Consider the following 21,865-nt stretch of genomic DNA (forward strand, 5'->3'; position numbering starts at 1 on the left):
CTACAGTCACCCAACTTTGATACCATCCCATACACCACAGCATCATCAATAAACAACCATAAATTACTGCCCACCATGCCTGTCAGATCATTTATGTATACATAAAATAATAGCAGTCCTATCACACTTCCCTACGGCACTCATGACAATAACCTTGTCTCTGATGAACACTTGATGTTGAGGACAGAAGGAATTTATGATATTCAGACTCAGAATCTGTTCAAGAATTCTGCAGCAAACTGGTGTTAAGGATATTGGTCTGTAATTTAGCAGATCTGAGCTTTTACCATTCTTATATACAGGAGTCACATGTGCTTTTTTCCAGTTGCTTGTAATTTTGCATTGCAGGAGAGATTCATGATAAATACAAGCTAAGTAAGGGGACAGTGCTGTTGAGTACTCTTTGTAAAACCGAACTGGGGTTCCATCCGGACCTGGTGACTCATATGTTTTCAACTCTTTCAATTATTTTTCTATGTCAGGCATGAATTTTACTACCATATGTCATCCATATGGGTCTCTTTGTGATAATCAAATGATGGTATGTTGTATGATTCTCTTGCATGTATAAAAACAGGAAAGAACAGAAAGAATGAACACTAAGAAGATTCTCTCTCCTGGATGCATTATTTCTTAAACTTTAGCTTTTGTTTTGCTTTCTTCAACTTCTGCACCAGACTGGTCAACAAGTGACTGGATGGAAGCCTTAAACCTACATCATGATTTCACATAGGACCAGAATTTTCTTGGGTTCTCGGTCAGGTCTTTTGCAAAGGTATGACAGTGGTAGTTGTATGCTTCACAGATAGATCTTTTCATGGATGCACGAATCTCTACTAATGTTTGTCTGTCATCATTTGAGCATTCATTTTCTAACAGACTGCAGCAGCCTTTGTTTCTTCAGCATTTCCTGAATTTTTTTGGAGAAACCATCATGGGTCTTTTCCATACTTAATCCAATTACTAGGCACATACTTCACCAGAGCACGATTTAAAATTTTTTTTAAACTTTGTCCATAATTCATCTGTATGCATCTGAAACTAAATGATGTCAATTCATTGCCTAAGAGACATGCTAACAACTGCTTATCCAGTGTTTCTACCAGAAACACTCTCCCAGCCTTCTCGACTGATTCATTAAAATTCTTACCCATAATTAATATGATGACATCTTGATCACTAATCACTGTCTCTATACTAGTGCCATCGATAAGGTGTGGCCTGTTTGTAGCAACATAGTCTAAGATATTTTCATTGTGTGTGGGCTGCCAAACTAGCTGCTCAAGATAGTTTTCAGAAAGTATGTTCAAAAGTACTTCGCAAGACACAGTCTGTACCACTGCAATGTTTTAATAGACACTTGAGTCTATTCTCAGTAGGTTAAAGCCACTTCTAACTATGAGGCTGTGCTAAAAAGTAATGCCTCAGAGTTTTTTTATGTGAAAACTCTTAAAGCTTTTTGAATAAAACAAATATTATTACTATTCTACATCTTTATTCTTCATATCTACATATTAGCAGCCCTCTACCTCTACAGCACTCCAAATTGTAGCATGTAACATGGCAATGTGTAATATAAATGGTGTGTGCTGTAATCAAGTTTCAAATTTGAGTAGTTTGTCCACATGGACCATCCTCTTCTTCACCATGACAATGCCAAATCACACGAGTGCAGCATCCACAACAGTCCAACATATTGGGTGCACTGTCATCAATCATCCTTCATACACCCCCAAATTGGTCCCATCTGATTTACATCAGTTTCCAAATTTGAAGAACACCTTCAAGGACTTCACTTATGTCATGAAGCAATGCAAGCAGAGGTGAGGTTGTGGCTCCATCAATAAAGTAAAACATTCTACAGCCTGAGTGACTATGCAGAGAAATAAATATGTAGACATGGAGAATAAAGTCATAGAATGCTAAAAACAATTATTTTGCTGATAAAGCATTAACATCTGTCACATAAAAAATTCAGAAGCATTACTTTTCAGCATGACCTCATAGTATTGTAAGGTATGGGCATTTACGATCTGTGTATTTATGTGCAGCAGACTGAAGACTTTCTTTGAATGACTAAGAATTGTCACAGCAGAATCAGGTGGCCAGTAAAAACATTCAACAATTATTTGGTTTCACCTAGACCTGTTATACATGACCAGATAACTTTGCTGTGACACTCAATTTAATGTCAATAGAGACAATATTTCGGTCAACTTCAGTGAACACTGACCCTCCCATGACATCTAATTTGACTTTCAGATATATATTACATGATTTGCTAATATCTCACAGCTTTCTATTTAAGGTTTCACCCAACTCTTAGTCCCAAGAATAATTTGAGCATGAGAACTTTCCTGGAGGGCACCAAATTCAGGATCTTTGTTAAGAATACTTGTACAATTTACTGATAAAATTTTGACAGTTGAAGTGTCTTTACTCAGGATGTGGTCTGATTTTGCTATCTGCATATTCACAAGTACTCTGCTACCCAAGTATGTGTTTCCTTTGTGTAGTGCACACCTGATCTATAAAGGGGGACCCTACAATTACCCACCCAATAATGCATATCTAGAAATCTGCAGCCAAGACTCTCACAGAATTGACAAAGCCTTTGGTTGAAATCCTGCACTCAGCTTTAAACCAAAGGACCCCGATCCACCCTGGGAACAATGCTGCAAACTGCGAGCTCTGCTTCCACCTTACGCATTAGGACAACAGCCTTTGCCACCTCTGCCAGATGCCTTTATGAACTGAGATGGCCTCAGAACCCATGTGACAGGCATCGTTGATGTCAAAATGGGCCACAACTTGCAGACGATTGCACCCTGCGCACTTGATAGCCACAGGCAAAGTCACATCCCATCCATTATCCCAGGTGAGGCCCTCCAGTAGAAATGATGAGTTCACATTGGCTTTCTTTCCAGCACTAAATGGTATCTTCCTAAGAGGTTGGAGCTTCCTAAACTAGCAAACCTCCCAACCATGTATACCTGCTCAGACTCTGTTGGAAGAATGGCCACCTGCTCCCTTGCAGAATGAATAGGCAAGGCCAGAAAGACAGACAGCCTCTACATCAGCCCTCCATCTCAAGCAACACAAATGCATTACCACCCAACACTCACCCTGCTGTGAGGGCAGATACACTGTGTCGTGTTCACTAGGAAGTGCCTCGGCAGTGAAGCTTGTGGGCAAAACAAGTGACACCTGAGATGTCCCATACAATTTGCCAGATTCTCTGCCATCTCTACACCTCAATGCAGCAGCCTGAAGGCTGCTGACATTAGGCAAAAGTGCATTCAGCTGTTCACAAAGTGTGGCAAGCTTCTCCTGCATCTGTACACAGCATGCACACATCCTACCCATCCTAGCATGACTAACTGAAGAAGTAGACTATAAAAGTGGACAGAAACCTTGACATGTAACTTGCTACCCTACTGAATATCACCAATGAACACGCTTGTGCCTTTATGAGCTGTGTAGCTGACTGCTTGGAAGAAACCTATTCCTTACATCCTCCTACTGCCACCTATTCCAGTCCTGTTCCAGGTATCTCCTGCCTCATCAAAGGACCCATATGACCTACAATCTAAGCTCCAACCACTATGCCACTTTCTACATGGATGACATAACAACTAACGAGCTGTTTGTCCAAGTGAATGGCCATCACCAAGCTGTAGCTGTGAGGCAGCTGGACCACCCAGTTGCTGAACATGCCACCCAACACAATATGCCTCATTTTAATGACTGCTTCAGTGCCTGCACCATTTGGATTCTTCCTACCACCTTAATATTTTCTGAATTGTACAGGTGGGAACTCTCCTGACAACATATCCTTCATTCCCCAATCCTCAACCCCAGCTTCAAACTTTGCTAGCCCCTGTCCTCCACCTATCTATCTCTTTCCCTACTTCCACTCCAGCTCTACACATGCCTTTTATCCCACCTATGTCCCTATTAGTTTTTTCCCCTTCTCTACTTCTCTCCTATCTCCTGTCCAGTCTCCCGCACCTGCTCCCCGTGTCCTCCCCCCCCCCCCCCCCCCCCTCCAGGCACAGCCTGCACCTAGCAGTTCCACCACATCCCTGCCCCTGACCCCTATGCTGCTATCCCTTCTCCTTCTCACCACATGCCTCCCTCCTTACCCTCATCACAGCAGATTGCTGTCCATGTCAGCCACAGTAGCAGTTAAGCCACAGCACCCAGAGACAGTGGCCATGTGTGTGTATGTGTTTTGTATTTCACTAGAAGGACTTTGTCTGAAAGTTTAATTGTTTTAGCATCTTTTTTCAGTGTGCCTTTCTGTGACTCAACCCATCATCCATGTAGTGAGTAGCATTCTTTGCTTTACCTATTATTGTTAAATACTGACTTATGTCTGATTGTTTGATAACGCAGTATTTGTATACTATACTTTCATTTTTTGTATGTGTTCTTTAAAACTAATTCCAGCAAAAAAAAGATAATAATAAAAAATGCATGCACTCATGTTCAGAAAAAAAAACAGAGCACCTCAAACAACTAGAGATAGGATGTTCATATTCACAGGACATGTACATTAGTATGCTCTGCAGAAATGATTAGCGTTCCAATCATCTTAGATCAGCATGTATCCTGTTGCTTAGTAAGCTTAGGGTCCGCCATGACCCTGATAACTTGTGCCATGTGTGATGGCATTGACATGTATAAGGTACGAATGGGTTCTGTGGTATAGCCGTCCATGTTGCATTCACCTGTTTCCAAAGTCCATCTGCAGTGGTTGGCATTGGGCTACAGCACTGCACCAGTTGTTTCACTACATTCCACACAATTTTTACTGGTGACAAGTCTCATGATCTGTTGGGCCAGGGCAAAAGGCTGACATCCAGTGACACCAAGAAGATACATGTTCCTGCAGCAACATGTGGTTGTGCATTGTCTTACTGAAAAATGGTGTCATGGTGGTTGTGCAGAAAGGGAATAGCTACTGACTGCAGGATGTCATTGACATCGGTCACACTGGTCACATTGCACTGGACACACCAACTGTTATTTGTGGTTGTACCCAATAGCACCTCACACCATAAGGCCTTGGGTTGGCTCTGTATGTCTTGTGCAAATGAAGTCACTATGATGCCACTGCCCCTGCCTGTGGCAAACCAAAATGCGGCTATCATTTTCAAACAAACAGAACCTGAATTCACCTGCACACACCCATTGCACAGCCAAAGCACTTTGTAGCACCTGAGTGGAAATTTCCCAGATGGATGCAGCACATTCTCTCATACCAATAATGTGCCTTCTTTCAACCTCTCTGATTTGATGGTACAGTTTGCACATACATCTCTGAGGCATCCTGCACATCTGCTCAGTCACACTGATTGATTACCTTCAGTTTATAGTGACAATGAGAGCCAAAGACACATTTTACTAGTAGAAGGTGTTGGAGCATAATATCGATGTTGACCTAGAACCTGTGGGCCAACATTGAAAATGCTAAAATGCTAATCATAATCATTTCTGCAGAATATACTAATGTACTTGTCCTGAGTACATGAATGTCCTATCTCTAGTCATTGAAACTGTTTTTTTTCCCCTGAACATGAGTGTATTTACAGAGGCTCTCCTCATTTTTCTCCTCCAGTTCACAGTATCAGTTGAAGATAAAATAGAAAGAGAGAAAATTGGAAGTTATCTTTCATATTCAGTGCCACAGACCATCTCATGACTCCACATGCACTCTGCAACATGAGCAGCTACAAATTGTGTATTGTTTTCACACTTTCCTCTTGGCTTAGGCTGTAAAATTTAAAATCTCTCTTCACATTTTGTGATTTCATAAAAATAAAGGGGCATTTTGGAAGGGGAAAAAAGGATAGTAACAATGGAGATCATCAAGTGAAAAGAGTAGTGTGCTTTTTCTAACAGAAAGCCCTGGCAGAAAAATATCTACCATGGTCTGAATGATAAATTGAGACATACCAGTGACTAGCACAAACATGGAGCATGAATTAAACATATTGTAGATACTGACATTCAAACAAAAATATTGCAAGAAAATGACTGAATCATATGCATAATGGGCTTGAATGATGTTGCAAAACATGAAGCAGATATTTGTGTAAAAGCTCAACAGAATTTTCTAGAAAAGAATAAATCAAGAAATACAGTAGTTGCTACAGTGCCATAGGCATAATCTGATTTATAGTGCCAGTGTAAATAAATACAGTTCAAGTGTACACAGCAAAATAAAAAACCGGTGTTCTGAATAAACAAACTGTGCAGTCGTAGTTATAAGCAAAAAATATGAAGGGAAATCATTTGGGTATCCTAGTGACAGTGAAAAAATTAAAGAAAGAATCAAACAGAATAAACTGTCTATGAAAGTAGTGGTTTGAATAGTAACTGGAGTATATGTCATTTTTTCGGATAAAAGTCAGTGACATGGCAGATAATAAAACTATTGCATATGAACTAGATGCTAAAATCAACACTCAAAAGGAGTGTTTACAGATACATGAACATTCACTGCATTAGGAACAAAATATTGGAATTAATAAATTTTGCAATACTGAAAATGTTGATGTTGTATGTATGTCAGAACATTTGCTGACAGAAAATCAGGTATAATGTTATTCCTGAAGTTTAATCTGTTGGAGACAATATGTGCAAGAAGTGAAAGAAAGAATGGAGATGCTCTAATATTCATTAATGCTTTTTAAGATGAATGTTAGCTCTTACTGGATGGACAAATTACAAGTATAAGACGAAATGAAGAGAATACCATAATTGTTAGCTTATATAGATATTAAAATCTAACACAAAAGCCAATATCTGTGGTGATTTCAACACTGAAATGGCTAACTCTCATGAATCTTTCACAAGAATGATTTTTTAATATCTTAAGAGTACTAAATTTACGTTGTACAAATTAGAGATCCACAAGGAATAATGCTTGTTTGGATAATATTATAGTTTAATTTTTCTAGAGATTTTCGTGATGTCAGACATACTAGTGAAGGTCTAGCAGATCACAAACCAGTAATTTTAATTTCTTGCTGTGAACAGTTGTCTAAGTCAGACACATCATCCAGCAGCAAGGCTAATGTTATATAGATAAGAGAGCAGAAATATGAATATATTAATTTATTTGTTGACAGATTAGCTGATGTTAGCTAGGATTTTGATACAATAAACAATCTAGGAAGAGTGTTGAGGAAGCAATGTTTGATAATTTCCTGAAAAAACTCACTGACCTATTGTATGCTTATCCACCATTAATCAAAAGAAGCTCTAAGTATAAACAGAAAATGACACAGTTAAAATGATTTACAGATGAGCTGACTCTCATTAGGAAATACATACTCACACTGTACAGTACATATAAAAATTGTTCTAAAAAGGAGCCTGAGCTGGGAAAAAACCAAAAAAGACAAACTGTTCCTGCCCAAAAACATTGTTATTGATCATCACACAGAAGGTGCTCTCAAAAAGTGCAAAGCAGTGTGGGATGTTGTCAATTAAGAAAATTCCCAAGCTTGTGCACAAGACGCAGTGCTGTGCACAGAAGAAAATAATTACTTCCCAACCTCAGTGGGTTAGCTGAAAAGCAAAATGGCACATATGAATTAGATGATCTTGGAGCTGAGCCACAAAGGAAGCCTGCCTTTGATTGTAATGTTGTCACCTTAAAGTTTTATTACATGACAATGAAATATTCATTGCTCTATACAGTAAATCTGTTTGAAGTTATTTGAGGATAGAAATGTGTCTGTGAGGTAAATTATTCTGAAAAATACCTGAATGAAGATATTTTGAAAATTGTATATTGGAGGGATACCTCATATAGTTGCTATACAAAAATTAAAACTAGAAATCAAATATGATGCACAACAGAAGGATTTCATTGACCTCTTCTGTTGAAATATTATGACAAAGTAAATTTATCATAGTTTACTTAATAATTTCTGAAAGGCAAGGAACTTCAAGGTGCTATAAGTGAAAAGTATGGTAATTAATCATCCCAAAAGTGATTTTAGCGAGCATGAATTTTAAATGATGATTTGAATTTAATTGAAAATATCTGTTTGGTGTACCAGAGATGATTAATTGCTTTTATGCAGCAATGAACTACTATCTCTGGTTTACATAACAATGAAATCAACAGCACTACTAACATGTATAATTCTAATTGGTCATTTTGAAATTCATTAAAGAAAAATAAAGCAGATTTTGTACAGATAGTTTATCACAAGAGTGATAAATATTTTTTTCAGACAGTATGAAACTCTGTATGCCAGTGAGGTACACTCATATTGGAGCGGCTGTCATGCTCGGGGTATGTCAATAGGAGTGATACAACCTTTAGTGCATAGTCATTACACTGCTGTCGCACACCACAAGCATCATACCATTGCTAGCTGACCACCTAGTATCTCATTCATACCAAAGCTAGGAATAGGATACACAGAAATTATTGTAGCTCCCTAGAATATGAAAGAAAACTAGATATTGGCTCACCTTTTTCAAAGTGTCACTCAGATCTACCTGGTGTTCCAGCTTAAATTTGGGTAAATACACATTCACGTCAACTTTGCGCATTTTTTGTAAGATGTCAGGGAGGTTCACATCTACCAGTTTCCTTTCAAGTTCTTTAAGGCCATCAATTTTCTTTGGAAGAATGATTACCATGCTCAGCTGATCTCCCTAAAACAATAACAGTCATAATATTTACAGTAGAATAAGTAGAAATATAGCAAAACTGATTATTTCTTCAAATCAGTATTATGTTATCTTACATTAAAAGTCTTAAAGAATATAATCTGGCATGTGATAAGCAGGTATTTATCAAGTTTTTGAAGTATCAAGAGTATAAGTTGTTGAAAACTCTGATTAAGTGTACCAGAAATGATGATGTTGATGCATTATCAGAAGCAGTCAACAATTACAGTTCAGCCATCTAAATGCATGTTGCATGAAACTCTTTGAAAAGTTAAAAATACACCTTGACAGACTCAATCTAAGATAAACATGGAATTTACTGGCCTTGGCAAAACTGACTTGCTCATTATGAAAAGTCATGACCGAGTGTAAAGCTTATTAAAAATTCTGTGCTGTGCAGTGTTTCATTATCTTTGTTAGGTAACCTCATTTGCTTATATACTATTTCTTCAGACATCATTATTATTGTGATTACTATTACTATTTTGTAATTATATGAAACTGAAAACTACTTTTATTATCTGTGTGTTACTTTGTTGTGGAGGTAGAAAAAAGGATGTAGTATTTTCATTAAGGTCAAAAATTTTGTAGGTGCATTGAGCCACATGTGCTATTAACAATTCTTTATATGCTGCTCAGTAGTTTTTAACGATCATTTTTTTTTTTCACTGCCATATCATTTTGCATGGAGTCTGGATTAACATTACTTCTTCTGTTCTCTGCTGCAATCTTATAGCATGTGTATGTGTGTATACTGCTGTTCATTGGTAACTGCATTTTTGAATGAGTCACTATGACTGTAAATTTGTTAATTAAAACAATTTGGGTGCTTCTTGTCTTTCATTCAATGGTTGTGGTTTGTTGTGAGTTGTGTTTGGGTCCCTCAGTCAGTAGAGCATTTGTCCACAAAAGGCAAAGAGCCCAGGTTTGAATCCCAATTCAGTACACAGTTGTAATCTGCCAGGAATTTTCAAGACAGTGTTCACTTTCTTAAATGTTGTAGTCTTGGCTCTTAATGGGATCTTGCTAATCTTGTAGCATAACAGATCCTGAAATTAAAATGATATCAGCTAGGCAATATAAAGTTAATTATTTAATTATTGGATAAACATTGTACCAGTCAGAATGCAGCCCCAATGTGAATACTGTTCTCAGGCATAGGATGAGTTAGTTGTTGTTGACAAACAGCTGGAAATCGCTGACTGCTATAAAATGATTGGACACTGCTTTCAATGTCTGTGTTGGGCAAAACGCCAAGAGTCATGAATCAAAAATATCAAAGGCAACTAGAGGACCATCCTCTCTAACTGATACTGCCTTCTCTGCTGCAAATATGCACAGGCTCTATTACAGCTCATCTTTTTTCACAGTGAGTGATATGCCAATGGTAGATTAGGGGCTCCATACAACATTAATAGTAATCTCAGACTTGTCACAGATTATGATGTTATCTATAATGAAGTTCTGTCTGAAAGAAGCTGCAAAAATATTCAGCCAGATCTCGATAACATTTCAAAATGGTACAAAGATGGGGAACTTGCTTTAAATGTTGACAAATCTAAAACTTCAAAAACTGAATAAAACTTAGTATCCTATAACCACAAGATCAACAAGACACAACAGGAAACAGTCAACTCATAGAGCTATGTGGGTGTTACACTTTGTAGGAGAATGAAATGGAACACTCACACAGTTCCAGTTGTTGGTAAAGGAGGAAGCAGATTGCTGTTCATTGCTAGAATACTAGGGAAATGCAATCAGTATATAAAGAATACCATACAGAAGATACTCTTGAGACCCATCCTAGAATATCACTGAAGTGGTGGGACCCACAAAAAATAGGACTAACAGGGGATATTGAAAGGATACAAAGATGGACAGCATGAATGATCACAGGTTTATTCAACCCACAGGAGAGAGTCTCCAAGATGTTCAAAGAGTTGAATTTGGAGATGCCTGTAAATAGGGACAACTATCTGATGAAAATTTACTTAGAAAGTTAATAGAGCCAATTTTAAGTTATAAATCTAGGAACACATTATAACACTTTAAGTAACATTCCTATAGAGCTTCCAGAGATACAATTAGAATAAATGCAGCATGCACAGAGGCATTTAAACAATCATTCTTTCTGCACTACATACTTGAATGAAACGGCAAAAAGTCATAACAATGGGAAATACTCTTTGCCATGCACATCACAGGGGTTTGTGAAGTATAGATGCAGATGTAGATGTAGGGTCCCTTTACAGGCAAAGCAAGTGCCAAAGAGAACTCATAATATTGCACCCATCAACACAGCCAACAAATGTGACATACTGACTGCCACTGAAACTGAAACTGAACCACTGAGGCATACTTCACCTGTTAAGAAGCCTTCTGTCCCTTGTCTAGGAGAGACAAACACCAATGTATAGGGGTCTGTTACTCAACAGTAGTTCAAATATACAATGAATAATGGTACCTCTTAGGGAAATGGCAACAAGGGATGGGAAATATCACACTGTGAGCACTCTATTTATAACTGGATGCCTCATTCAACATGTTGAAGAGGCTATTATAGTAGCCATTGAGGAAACAGTGTGTGGTCAGCTGCAGACTGTGGAGTACATTGGAACAAATAAAGTGTATCATCTGGGACAAAGTCATCCTTGGATCATTCCAGTCACTGAGAGAGGGGGTAGGAAGATCAATCTTGCTCACAGAGTGTCAATGAAGCTGCAACATTGTCCCCAGAACTGGTTCTGAACTGAGAAGAAGCCTTGAGCTAGAAATTTCAAAAGTACTGTGACAAGCTATGCCAGGGCATCCTATACAGTAAACTCCTGTTTGTCCAAATCACATTTATCCGAAATCCACTTTATCTGAACAAATTTTTCTGATTTTCGCAGTTCACATTGGCACTGTCTGATGCACTGCACAGCTACGCTTTTGGCTAGTTAGAATGACACTTGACAAGTTTCAATTTGTCTGCACCTGGAGCCATACATTTCCTGGTGTTTTTCGGCAGTCTATTGCTAATCAGTGCACTGGTGCATGTCAAAAGATTGAGTGGCGTGTGTTGGTTGAACTTTTACTATGTTTCTTGTTCATATTGCATGGTTTCATGCCATTGGCATCTATTGGAACTCCTTGGAAGTACAGGAGGACAGTATTGCTCTATGCAGCACAATGTAGCCCTGTCGAAACTGAGAATTAGAGTGCGACGCCAAACACTTTCCACCTGTTGTTGATACATGAGACGAAGCTGAGCTTTCAACAGTTTAACAGTGAATGTACAACACACTGTTGTGTTGCCGTGTGGGCTCGGGTAGGACAGGGGAGAGGGGACAGATGTATCGAATGTTTTCATTCGATGGCTGCCACAGTGTGGTTTCAAAAGTCAAAAGCTTTACCTATTGCATCTCCAGTGTTTTCAAGTCTTGCATCTGTGTGTTTTCGATTTAATGTTTTGTGCTCATGCTATATGTTTTAAAATGTCCAGAGATAAAAGTGGCCAAAAACCAAAAAAGAATCAGTTGAGTGCCAGTAAAAAAAACTGTGAATGTGACTACAGGCATGAAATGAAAAAAAGAATGTGATCTCGTTGGAACATAAGCTTCGCGCTTTGCATAGAATTGATGCTGGTGAGCCACCCATGAAAGTTTTTGTGGATTTGAACCACAGTAGGGGTACAGTTAATGATTGGAAGACAAATCAATCAGAAATTAAAAGAAAATTGTTCCACCCAAGCATCAGTCAGCACAGTGAAATCTCGAAAAACAATGAGAAAAAGTGCACATCCTGACTTAGCAGAGGCCTTATTCTTATGGCATGATGAAATAAGAGACAAAGGTGTGCCAGTGTCAGGTCCTCTACTTTATCAAAAAGTGATGACTTTTTATGAGCTGATTGAAGGAAAGAAGCAAGAATTCCTTGGAGTGTGTGTGTGGTTTGAGGTTTTCGGGCGCTAAACAGCGTGGTCATCAGCACCCAAACGCATAGAAACAGGAACACATGTGGTAAAGGGATGATGACGGACAGTGAACAACGAGAACAGCTAAAAGACACAGACCTGATGCAGTTCCAAATCCTCACATACAGAGGCAAAGCAAGAGGAGAAGAAACCCACTAAAAAGGAAAGGAAACATAAGGAAAAGAGAACAGAAATCGAAGTGAAACAAGTAGGTAATCGTGACTGGCGGACCTCTTACCTAAAACCTGGGTGAGCCAGTCACCCAGCAGCACATTAAAATCCTCTCCCTAAAATCTGAGGCAACAAATTGGACAGGACACAAAACCGTAAGACCTTAACCACAGTCGTTGCGTCGTCTTGCAAAATAGAGGGCAAATCCGGTGGCAAGGAAACCACCACCCTCTGGTGAGGGAATAAAGGACAGTCAAGTAAAATGTGGTGGACAGTAATCTGGACGCTACAAGCACTGCAGATTGTGGGGTCCTCCCGCCGGAGTACAAAACCATGCATTAAGGGACTGTGTGCGATGTGGAGGCAAGTGAGGAGAACCTCATCCCGCCTGCATGACTGGTAGGACGTACGCCATGGCCGTGTGGTGGCCTTGACCAGACGCAGCTTATTTTCACTGACTGCCAGCCCCTCCTCTTCCCATTGACGCATAACACAAAAACGCAAATGGCACCCAGCAGAAAGAAACCTCCTTCCCCTGCCGTTGCAGGTGGAGTAGGGCATCGTGGATGTTCTGGATGACCGTATTCACTGAGTACAAGCGTTGCATGGTCTGAAGGGCACTCAGAGAGTCAGAACAGATGAGAAACTTAAGACTGGGAACACATCTCATCTGCTCCAATGCCCGCAAGATCGCAAACAATTCGGCATCAAAGATGGTAAACACTGCAGGAAGCCGTAACTTGATGACTCGATCAGGGAAAACAACAGCACAACCAACAGAGTCCCCCTGTTTAGAGCCATCCGTAAATACTGGTACATGGTTGGGCAATGGTAGGGTACGCAGGGGAGGTAGGACAGGCAAGGAATTGACACACCCGTCGCACCATGAGGAGTTTCCGCCGGATGGCGAGCGGCGGTTCCCCTGCCTCAGCACACAGGCTGGGGATGGGACTGGTACAGAAGGCCCCAGTGGCCAGCCTGATACCCTCATGGCGTACTGCGTCAAGAATCTTCAGATACGAAGGCCTCGCTGACCCGAACACGGTGCATCCATAGTCAAGATGCGACCGGATGAAAGCCCTATAAAACTGCAGCAGACGCGCCCGATCTGCTCTCCAGGACCGATGGCTCAGACACTTCAAAATATTCAGTGCCTTCAGGGCCCGCACCTTGAGGTGTTTAAGGTGCTGCAACCACGACAACTTGGAATCAAAAGTGAGGCCCAGGAACCTCACAGTGTCTCTAAAAGGAAGAATGGTGTCCCTCAGATGCAATTCAGGGGAGGTAAAAGCACATCGAGAACGATTAAAATGAACACGCACACATTTGTCTGCAGAAAAGGTAAAACCTGTCTTCGCAGTCCATGCTTCTAATCGCTTTATCATAAGCTGCAGCTGCCGGCTAGCAGTGACAAGACTGGAGGAAGAACAGAAAACAACAAAATCGTCCACAAACAAGGAGCACTGGGCCGGACTCCGGATAGTGGACGTGATACTGTTAATGGCGATGGCAAAGAGGGTGACACTTAAAACACTTCCCTGAGGAACACCATTGTCCTGCACGTACAAATCAGATAGCACATTACCAACCCGATATCGAAAGAGGCGGCGGGAAAGAAAGGACTGATTGAAGATGGGGAGATGGCCACGAAAGCACCACTGATGGAGTTGATTGAGGATAAGGCGACACCAAGTAGTGTCATATGCCTTATTAATGTCAAAGAATACACCTAGACAATGCTGGTTACGTAGGAAGGCCTGCTGGATGGCCACCTCAAGCAGGGTCAAGTTGTCTATAGTGAGGGCTGGATTGGTTGGTTCAAGAAGCAGCATGACATTCATGAAATTTCCATCAGCAGTGAATCATTATCCAGGGATGAAGCCACTGTCACTGATTTTAAGAAGAAACTGCACAAAATCATCAAAAAAGGAGGTTATACTGCCGATCAACTTTACAGCTATGATGAAACCAGGTTGAATTACAAAATGTTGCCTACCAAAACCCTTGCCTCTAAACAAAAAACTTGGCATCTGGATATAAAAAGAGCAAAGAAAGACTTACTGTCCTTGCATGCAGTAATGCCACTGGCAACCATAAACTGGTTGTGTTACTCCCAACAAATGTCACATCTTTATGTCAACCAATGGACCAAGGTGTTCTTGAGATGATGAAAAAACATTACAGATGCAAGCTGTTGGAACACTTAATAAGTGCTGTTGATGCTGAAGAAGATTTTGTGCAAGCTCTTATAAAAATCAATATGTATTTCAAGTGTCATTCATTGGATTGCTGAAGCCTGGAATCTAATTCCTCCAATTTCTCTAGTCAGGTCTTGGAAAAAACTCTTAGATCATAAGGCAACTCACCAGTGGTGGGAACAATGAGGCAACACCAAAACTCAAGATGTCATGCCAGAAACAGATGAAAATGATGTAATTTTGGTGAATTTACTGGAAAAGCTACCGGGCTGTGAAGACGCAAACTTCAAAGACGAAGAGTGGATGGAAAACAACTTTTTTGATTTGACTGAGGAAGAAATCACCCAAATTGCAACCAATCAGAAAGTGTCAGAAGAATATGTTTCTGATGACGAAGCAAAGAAAAAGATTCCTCACACACTTGGTTATGAAGTGATTCAAACTGCCTTGGAGTACATCAGCCAGCAGGAGGAGGTGACTCAGCCTGAAATCGTTTGTTTCCAATGTTGGGGATATATTGCCACAACAAAAGTTGCTCAATCCAAAAAGAAAAAAACCATTGCAGACTTAATTACCAAAAAAGAAATTCTAATGTCCATAAGTGTCTTTTTTTTTTTTTTTTTTTTTTTTTTTTTTACTTTGAAGTTCCTCTAGACAAATGTTTTGTTCCTTTGAGTAATCTCTAGATTTGTTTCATAATTTTGTACTCATTTTTTATTCAAAAGAGTAGGTAATAAAATTAAAACTCCTGTTTTTCCTGCTGCCAGCAGATTTTTTCTGTAAGAATGCAAAATAAACAAGCTAATAGCATTTAAAAATTTTGAGTTTTCAATCATACTTTGGTGCCTTTTTAAAATGTCAACACAATTTTTTCAGTCAAAAACATGCAAGCTTATTCACAACCATATCAGTAACATTCTACGTACCCTAAGCACATTTTACGATCAAATTTCATAGTATTGATGCAATTTGGGGTGTTTCACACATGAAAACAGGGGGACTTCGGTTTATCCGAAATTTTTGTTACCCGTACTGGCCACCATCCTGATCATTTTGGATAAATGGAAGTTTACTGTTACTGTTGAGAGCTGTAATAGTCAGGGGTGCACTACATGTCATACATTTCTACCAAGGTGGTTTACAGCATGTGGAGTATACACTCTACATCCAATACAAATAATGACAGCCTTAGGTGAGCCTAAATTATTAGTACAAGACTCAAAGAAATGACCTCTGAAGATGGAACTATTAAAATTTTAGTGATGAAATGAAGATATTTTCTGTGAGAACTGGAAATAGTCTATGGGGGTTTGATGGAGACAATAGACGTGGAAAACATCAAAGTTAGCTAAAACATGTGGAGTGTACATTATTAGAGCAATTCCTGAAAACCACTTTACAGCAGTTCAATGAACTTTCTTCAAGGAGACACTGACAAGGGAATGGTCCAATAAGACGTGTCAAAATGTACCCTGAAATTTTTTCCACAGGAAGCAGAAAACGAAAGAAATGCACTGCCAAAATTTTAGCTGCTAAGAGGCACTGCAAGTATTTTGTAAAAACTGTTAAGTTACACGTTTTTGCCACACAAAGAACAGCTTATAACAGCAGTTTGTATAGCCCTGCCTGCCTAGCATGCAACTCGGCAAATCACTCATGCAGTACCGCATAGCAGAATTATCTGGAGTTCACAGACATCAATTTTAAGAACCTAAATGAATGGAAGCGAACATATGTGAATGAGCATTTGCAGAAAATTTTCTACCATTTGCTTGTACATAGGTAGAATTTTCTATTCTAGAGGGAATGGAAGAGAACACGAGGTAGCAAATACTGCCTATGAACGATGCATTATTAGTTTTTAGGTTTTGGAGCTAATATTTGGCGTACAGGATACAACCACACTGTGTGGTTTCAGTTGCCTAAGACTGCAGTCGTGTGTGAGTTGTGTTTGCGTGAGTTTGAGTGTGAGTGTGAGTGTGTAGATTGTTGAGAAGACCCAAGGCCGAAAACTTTAATTGTGAGAGTCTTTTTGTTGTGTCTATCTGCGGCTCAGCATCTCCACTATACGATGAGTAGCAACTTTCCTTCTCACAATATTGTTATATACCATCATTACCCCCATAAGGATTCAAACCATCATCCCAGGCAAAAGAGAGATGTCATTAAAACATTGGTGGACAGGGCTAATAAAATGTGTGAGCCAGTTTATTTGCAAGAGGAACTAAATCATTTGAAAATGGATTTTAAGAAAAATGCATACACTGATTATGAGATGATCGAGCACACCACCCCAGAAGAGAAGCATTCAAAAACATGCAATGGCAACAATAACCGTCAGCTGGAAAAGTTTTCTTTCATTTATCCACAATATTATGGACTGTATTGTGAATGTTCTGGCCAAGTTTCCAGTTGAAACAATTTTTAGATCCACCAAGAAGGTCAGAAGATGTTGCCCGCAGTTGGCAATAAAACATCAGGAGGAAGAATTTCTACTCTTTGGCTATGTTTTAATGAATGAAGACACTGGCCATGAAAGTCTACATGTTATGAGAATAGTCATGTGTATTTTCTTTGAAGAAAATGATTTAAAGGCCAGAGTTACAATAGCCTTTAACACAGTTAAGCTAAAAAATTTTTGCGGCTACTTACGAATCACCATCCGTCTTCAAAAATACTAAAAATATACCATACCTCCAGGCCCAGCCCTCCACCCCCCCAACCTGCAAACTGTTGTAAGGGAATCCTTGATGAGCCAGCATAATCATCATTTTTAAAATTATTGTTTTGCTACATCAAGAGCATAAGAGATTTTCTACATTGCTTTCATTAACATTTCCTTTGGAGATATAGGTGAGTCAAATGGTATGATGGTTATTTACCTTTCCTGCAGTCATTAATGTCTGTGCAATTCAGGAATGCTTACATAAAAATTGTCCACTGTCCAAAATTTATTTATTTCATGTTCTGTTGACCTCAGATTGTGATTCAACATGTGAAAAGTGGAATGAGTCAAATACAAAAATATTTATAAAAATATCATTTTTTACATTATTGACAGGGCCCACATATTGCCAAGGTTGTTTCCCCTCCACTGCAGAAGTTTCACTGGGAAGCCCATACACATCCTCCATAAAGTCTCTGTATCTCCCCACGTGATTTTCATATTCTTGGAGTGCTGAAGAAAGACATTTATGGTGGTCAGTTTGCTTCAGACAGAGAGGTGCATGCCTCAGTAAAATCATGGTTTCACAGACAACCACAAACATTTTTCCATGAAGGCACTGACCATCTTGTCATAGTGGAATAAATGTGTAACAGTTATAGTGATTATTTTTGAGGTACCATAGTGAACAGTTTACTTCCTTTCTTTTATCTGTTTCATTTTCATTTGACAGCCCATTACAACATGTTCTCTAGATTGTTGGCACATCTGTTAATTTTATAAGAGATCAATCAGTCTCATTTTGCTGATGTGTTTTTTAGTACTTGGTTCCATTTTTGTATTATCACTTTCATAGATCATTTTAATATGAAAACTGTAGTAACAGTTTTGAATTTTCTTTGTGGGAAAGTGATGGTATGTATGAATGTAAAAAAAGGAAGTGGTTATAATTAATATTTTACATGAGTATTTCCTGCATTTTAAATATTTTAGTCACTTTAACCTCCTAAAAATTGCCGAGGGTACTTTCAACCCCTCTGTTGAAAGCACTGAACAAACAAAAAAACCGAACACCAAAAGAAAAATTTAACATTGCTGCAATAACATTCTTACCATATACATAAACTTTGCTTTGTTAGGCCCATATGAAAAAAACAACCCTCCAGTACATGACAGTTTTTGTAGAAAAATCATCATGGGTTGGACAACAAATATATGATATAGAACAGTATGAAGACTATATTAAGTAGTAAGAACTGAAATTAAAATATCAATAGCCATTTTCAACCATCTGTTCATACACATTATAATGGTCTGCTTTTATATCTACTCTTAGATGTTGCACCACAGCACTGCACTTTTTGTATTTATTTACTTATTTCTCAATCATACAACTATTTTTCCTTGTGTTGTTCACTGTGTGTAAAACAAGACACTTACAGCATCATAACATTTATTTAAAAATGTTTCCTATCATTGCAAAATACAATGTCAATGTAAAGCAGCTTACATTTCATTTTGTTTTATAAGTGGTAAACCCCTGGTTAGTATTGCAGTCTGTTTCATTTATATGGATTACTGATCGAACTTTATTCCTAATACTACTCACGAACTAAAGTTGATGTTTATCATTGATCTCAGTTCACATTGTTAAGACAGTATTCCTTAAAATCTTAAATCTATTTGCACAATAATTTCAGCACAAAATTACAATAAAATCAGATAGCTTGTATCTAGCTCTGACTACTTTCAGAAGTATGAAATTTAAGTAGCAAGGCAGAATACAAAGGAGTAACCTAAATTTATTTTAATGGAGGTATTTCAGAGAAACTATGGTGTTACAGTTCCACAAATGTAATTCTAATACCTTGTAGGGGAGTTCCAGGACTTGAGACTCAAGTTGTTGTGATTCTGTATACATAAATTTTTTCTTGATATGCATCATGTCAACAGTCTTTTCCTCTGTGGCAGTAATGTGAAATGGCATTGGTGACGTTGCATCTTTCTTAAACTGTGAACTCCATATTCCTTTGAAGTAAACAGCATTGACAAGAACTAAACGTGTCAAGGCATCCAAAGCACCTGCAAAGAAAAAACAGTTCCAAACAGAAGACCTTCATTAACAGTTAATTATGTTCATGTCTTCCAATAAAACAAAAACTGTAGAGCATCGATTATCCTAACTAACTGGGGGCATGGGTGTTCAGAAAACTGAGTTATCCAGATAATTGAATTGAAAACTTTTATTTCCCAATTTATAGATAAAAACCTCACCTACTCCCAACATCACCACTGCTGAAGCCCAGGCTATCCGTGATCTGACGGCTGACCAATCCATCGTCATTCTCCTGGCGGACAAGGGTTCCATGACTGTGGTACTTGATCGTCAGGGAGTATGTGGCTGAGGGACTGCGTCAGCTTTCAGACAACACTACTTACAAAGTTTGCCAAGGTAATCCCATTCCTGATGTCCAGGCGGAGCTTCAAGGAATCCTCAGAACCTCAGGCCCCCTACAAAACCTTTCACCTGACTCCATCAACCTCCTGACCCCACCTACACCCCGCACCCCTACCTTCTACCTTCTTCCTAAAATTCACAAACCCAATCATCCCGACCGTCCCATTGTAGCTGGTTACCAAGCTCCCACACAACGCATCTCTGCCTACGTAGATCAACACCTTCAACCCATCACACGCAGTCTCCCATCCTTCATCAAAGACACCAACCACTTTCTTGAACGCCTGGAATCGCTACCCAGTCTGTTACCCCCGGAAACCATCCTTGTAACCATTGATGCCACTTCCTTATACACAAATATTCCGCATGTCCAGGGCCTCGCTGCGATGGAGCACTTCCTTTCACGCCGATCACCTGCCACCCTACCTAAAACCTCTTTCCTCATTACCTTAGCCAGCTTCATCCTGAGCCACAACTTCTTCACTTTCAAAGGCCAGACATACCAACAATTAAAGGGAACAGCCATGGGTACCAGGATGGCCCCCTCATACGCCAACCTATTCATGGGTCGCTTCTTGGTTACCCAGCTGGGTCAGAGATTTTCTCCGCTCAGGGACTAGGTGTTGTGCTGTCCTTATCATCATCATTTCATCCCCATCGACATGCAAGTCACTGACATGGTGTCAACTCTAAAGACCTGCAGCAGGTGAATGGTCTACCCGATGGGAGACCCTAGCCACACGGCATTTCCATTTCCATCAATCAATATCTTACTGTCTTGTTGCACATGAGTTGGAAAATTGCCTACTGAAATTATATTGAAACAACTTAATGATTCCGGTTCATTTTTCCTGTCTCTGTATTTTAATAAATCTACACTGAAGTCCCTAAAAAGTACTAACAGTTTCTTCTTGTCTGACAGGTTACCCATAATGCACCTGTATTTCTCATAAATAGCAGAAAGTTTCCTAGCAATGATCTGTAAACTACTACAATTACCAGAGAATTATTCTGCAGTAACAACTCATAAGGATATGCTTCTATGTTCTGGTTGACATAGACGCTATTTGTTTCAATATTTTTGACTTTATGTCCAACTTTTACGTATGTTGCAACTCCTTTTTCTGTGTTAAATCTACACAAAAATGATTCTAATCTATAATCCCCGATACTTAATTTCTCCATCCCTGTGATTACATGAAGTTCAGAGAGGCACAGAAAATCTATCCTTCAGAATTTTCCACACCTTCTATGCCCACAAGAAGCACATCTGTCTTTTTTTTTCAAACTTCTAATGTCCTGATGAAATAAATAAATTCTATTTTTCTGGGAACTGTTACATGTATTACAGTTCTTTTCTCTTCTAACGTCTTTCAGTAATGTTTGTCTGTAGCCTAACTCTAACCTAAGAAATGTTTCTCTATGATTTCAGTAATCACAGGGATTTTGTCTCCTGTGCTGTGGCTCTCCTTAGACTTTCAGAAAGAGGCTTAGGTAATCTGTCCTTCCCCCTGCTATTGAGGTGCAGACCTTGATTTGTGTACGACCACCTCCCAATAGCAGCAAGATGCACAATATAGATATGAGACTACCTCAGTCAAAAGCAATCCACTCAGCTCTTTGTCTACATGGCTAATAGCCATAAGTTGCTAGCCAGGCTGTTTTCTGCTCCTCCTGTTATAAGTACCTCATGGCTAAGCTTGGCACTAGGTTTCATA

General features: G+C 39.2%; 1 protein-coding gene across 7 annotated transcripts in view; it reads right to left on the bottom strand.

Moving 5' to 3' along the window:
• Positions 1-21,865, bottom strand: part of LOC126162883 (leukocyte elastase inhibitor-like) — a 185,777-nt gene that overhangs the window by 76,235 nt on the left and 87,677 nt on the right. For all 7 annotated transcript variants that reach the window (XM_049919677.1, XM_049919683.1, XM_049919680.1 and 4 more), the window contains 2 exons: positions 19,557-19,771; positions 8,500-8,685 (listed from right to left, as the gene is read on the bottom strand). In XM_049919677.1, coding sequence (XP_049775634.1) covers positions 8,500-8,685; positions 19,557-19,771 — 401 coding nt within the window. The remainder of the gene's footprint in view (positions 1-8,499; positions 8,686-19,556; positions 19,772-21,865) is intronic.

This window comes from Schistocerca cancellata, chromosome 2, assembly GCF_023864275.1.
Source record: "Schistocerca cancellata isolate TAMUIC-IGC-003103 chromosome 2, iqSchCanc2.1, whole genome shotgun sequence".
Classification (NCBI taxonomy): domain Eukaryota; kingdom Metazoa; phylum Arthropoda; class Insecta; order Orthoptera; family Acrididae; genus Schistocerca; species Schistocerca cancellata.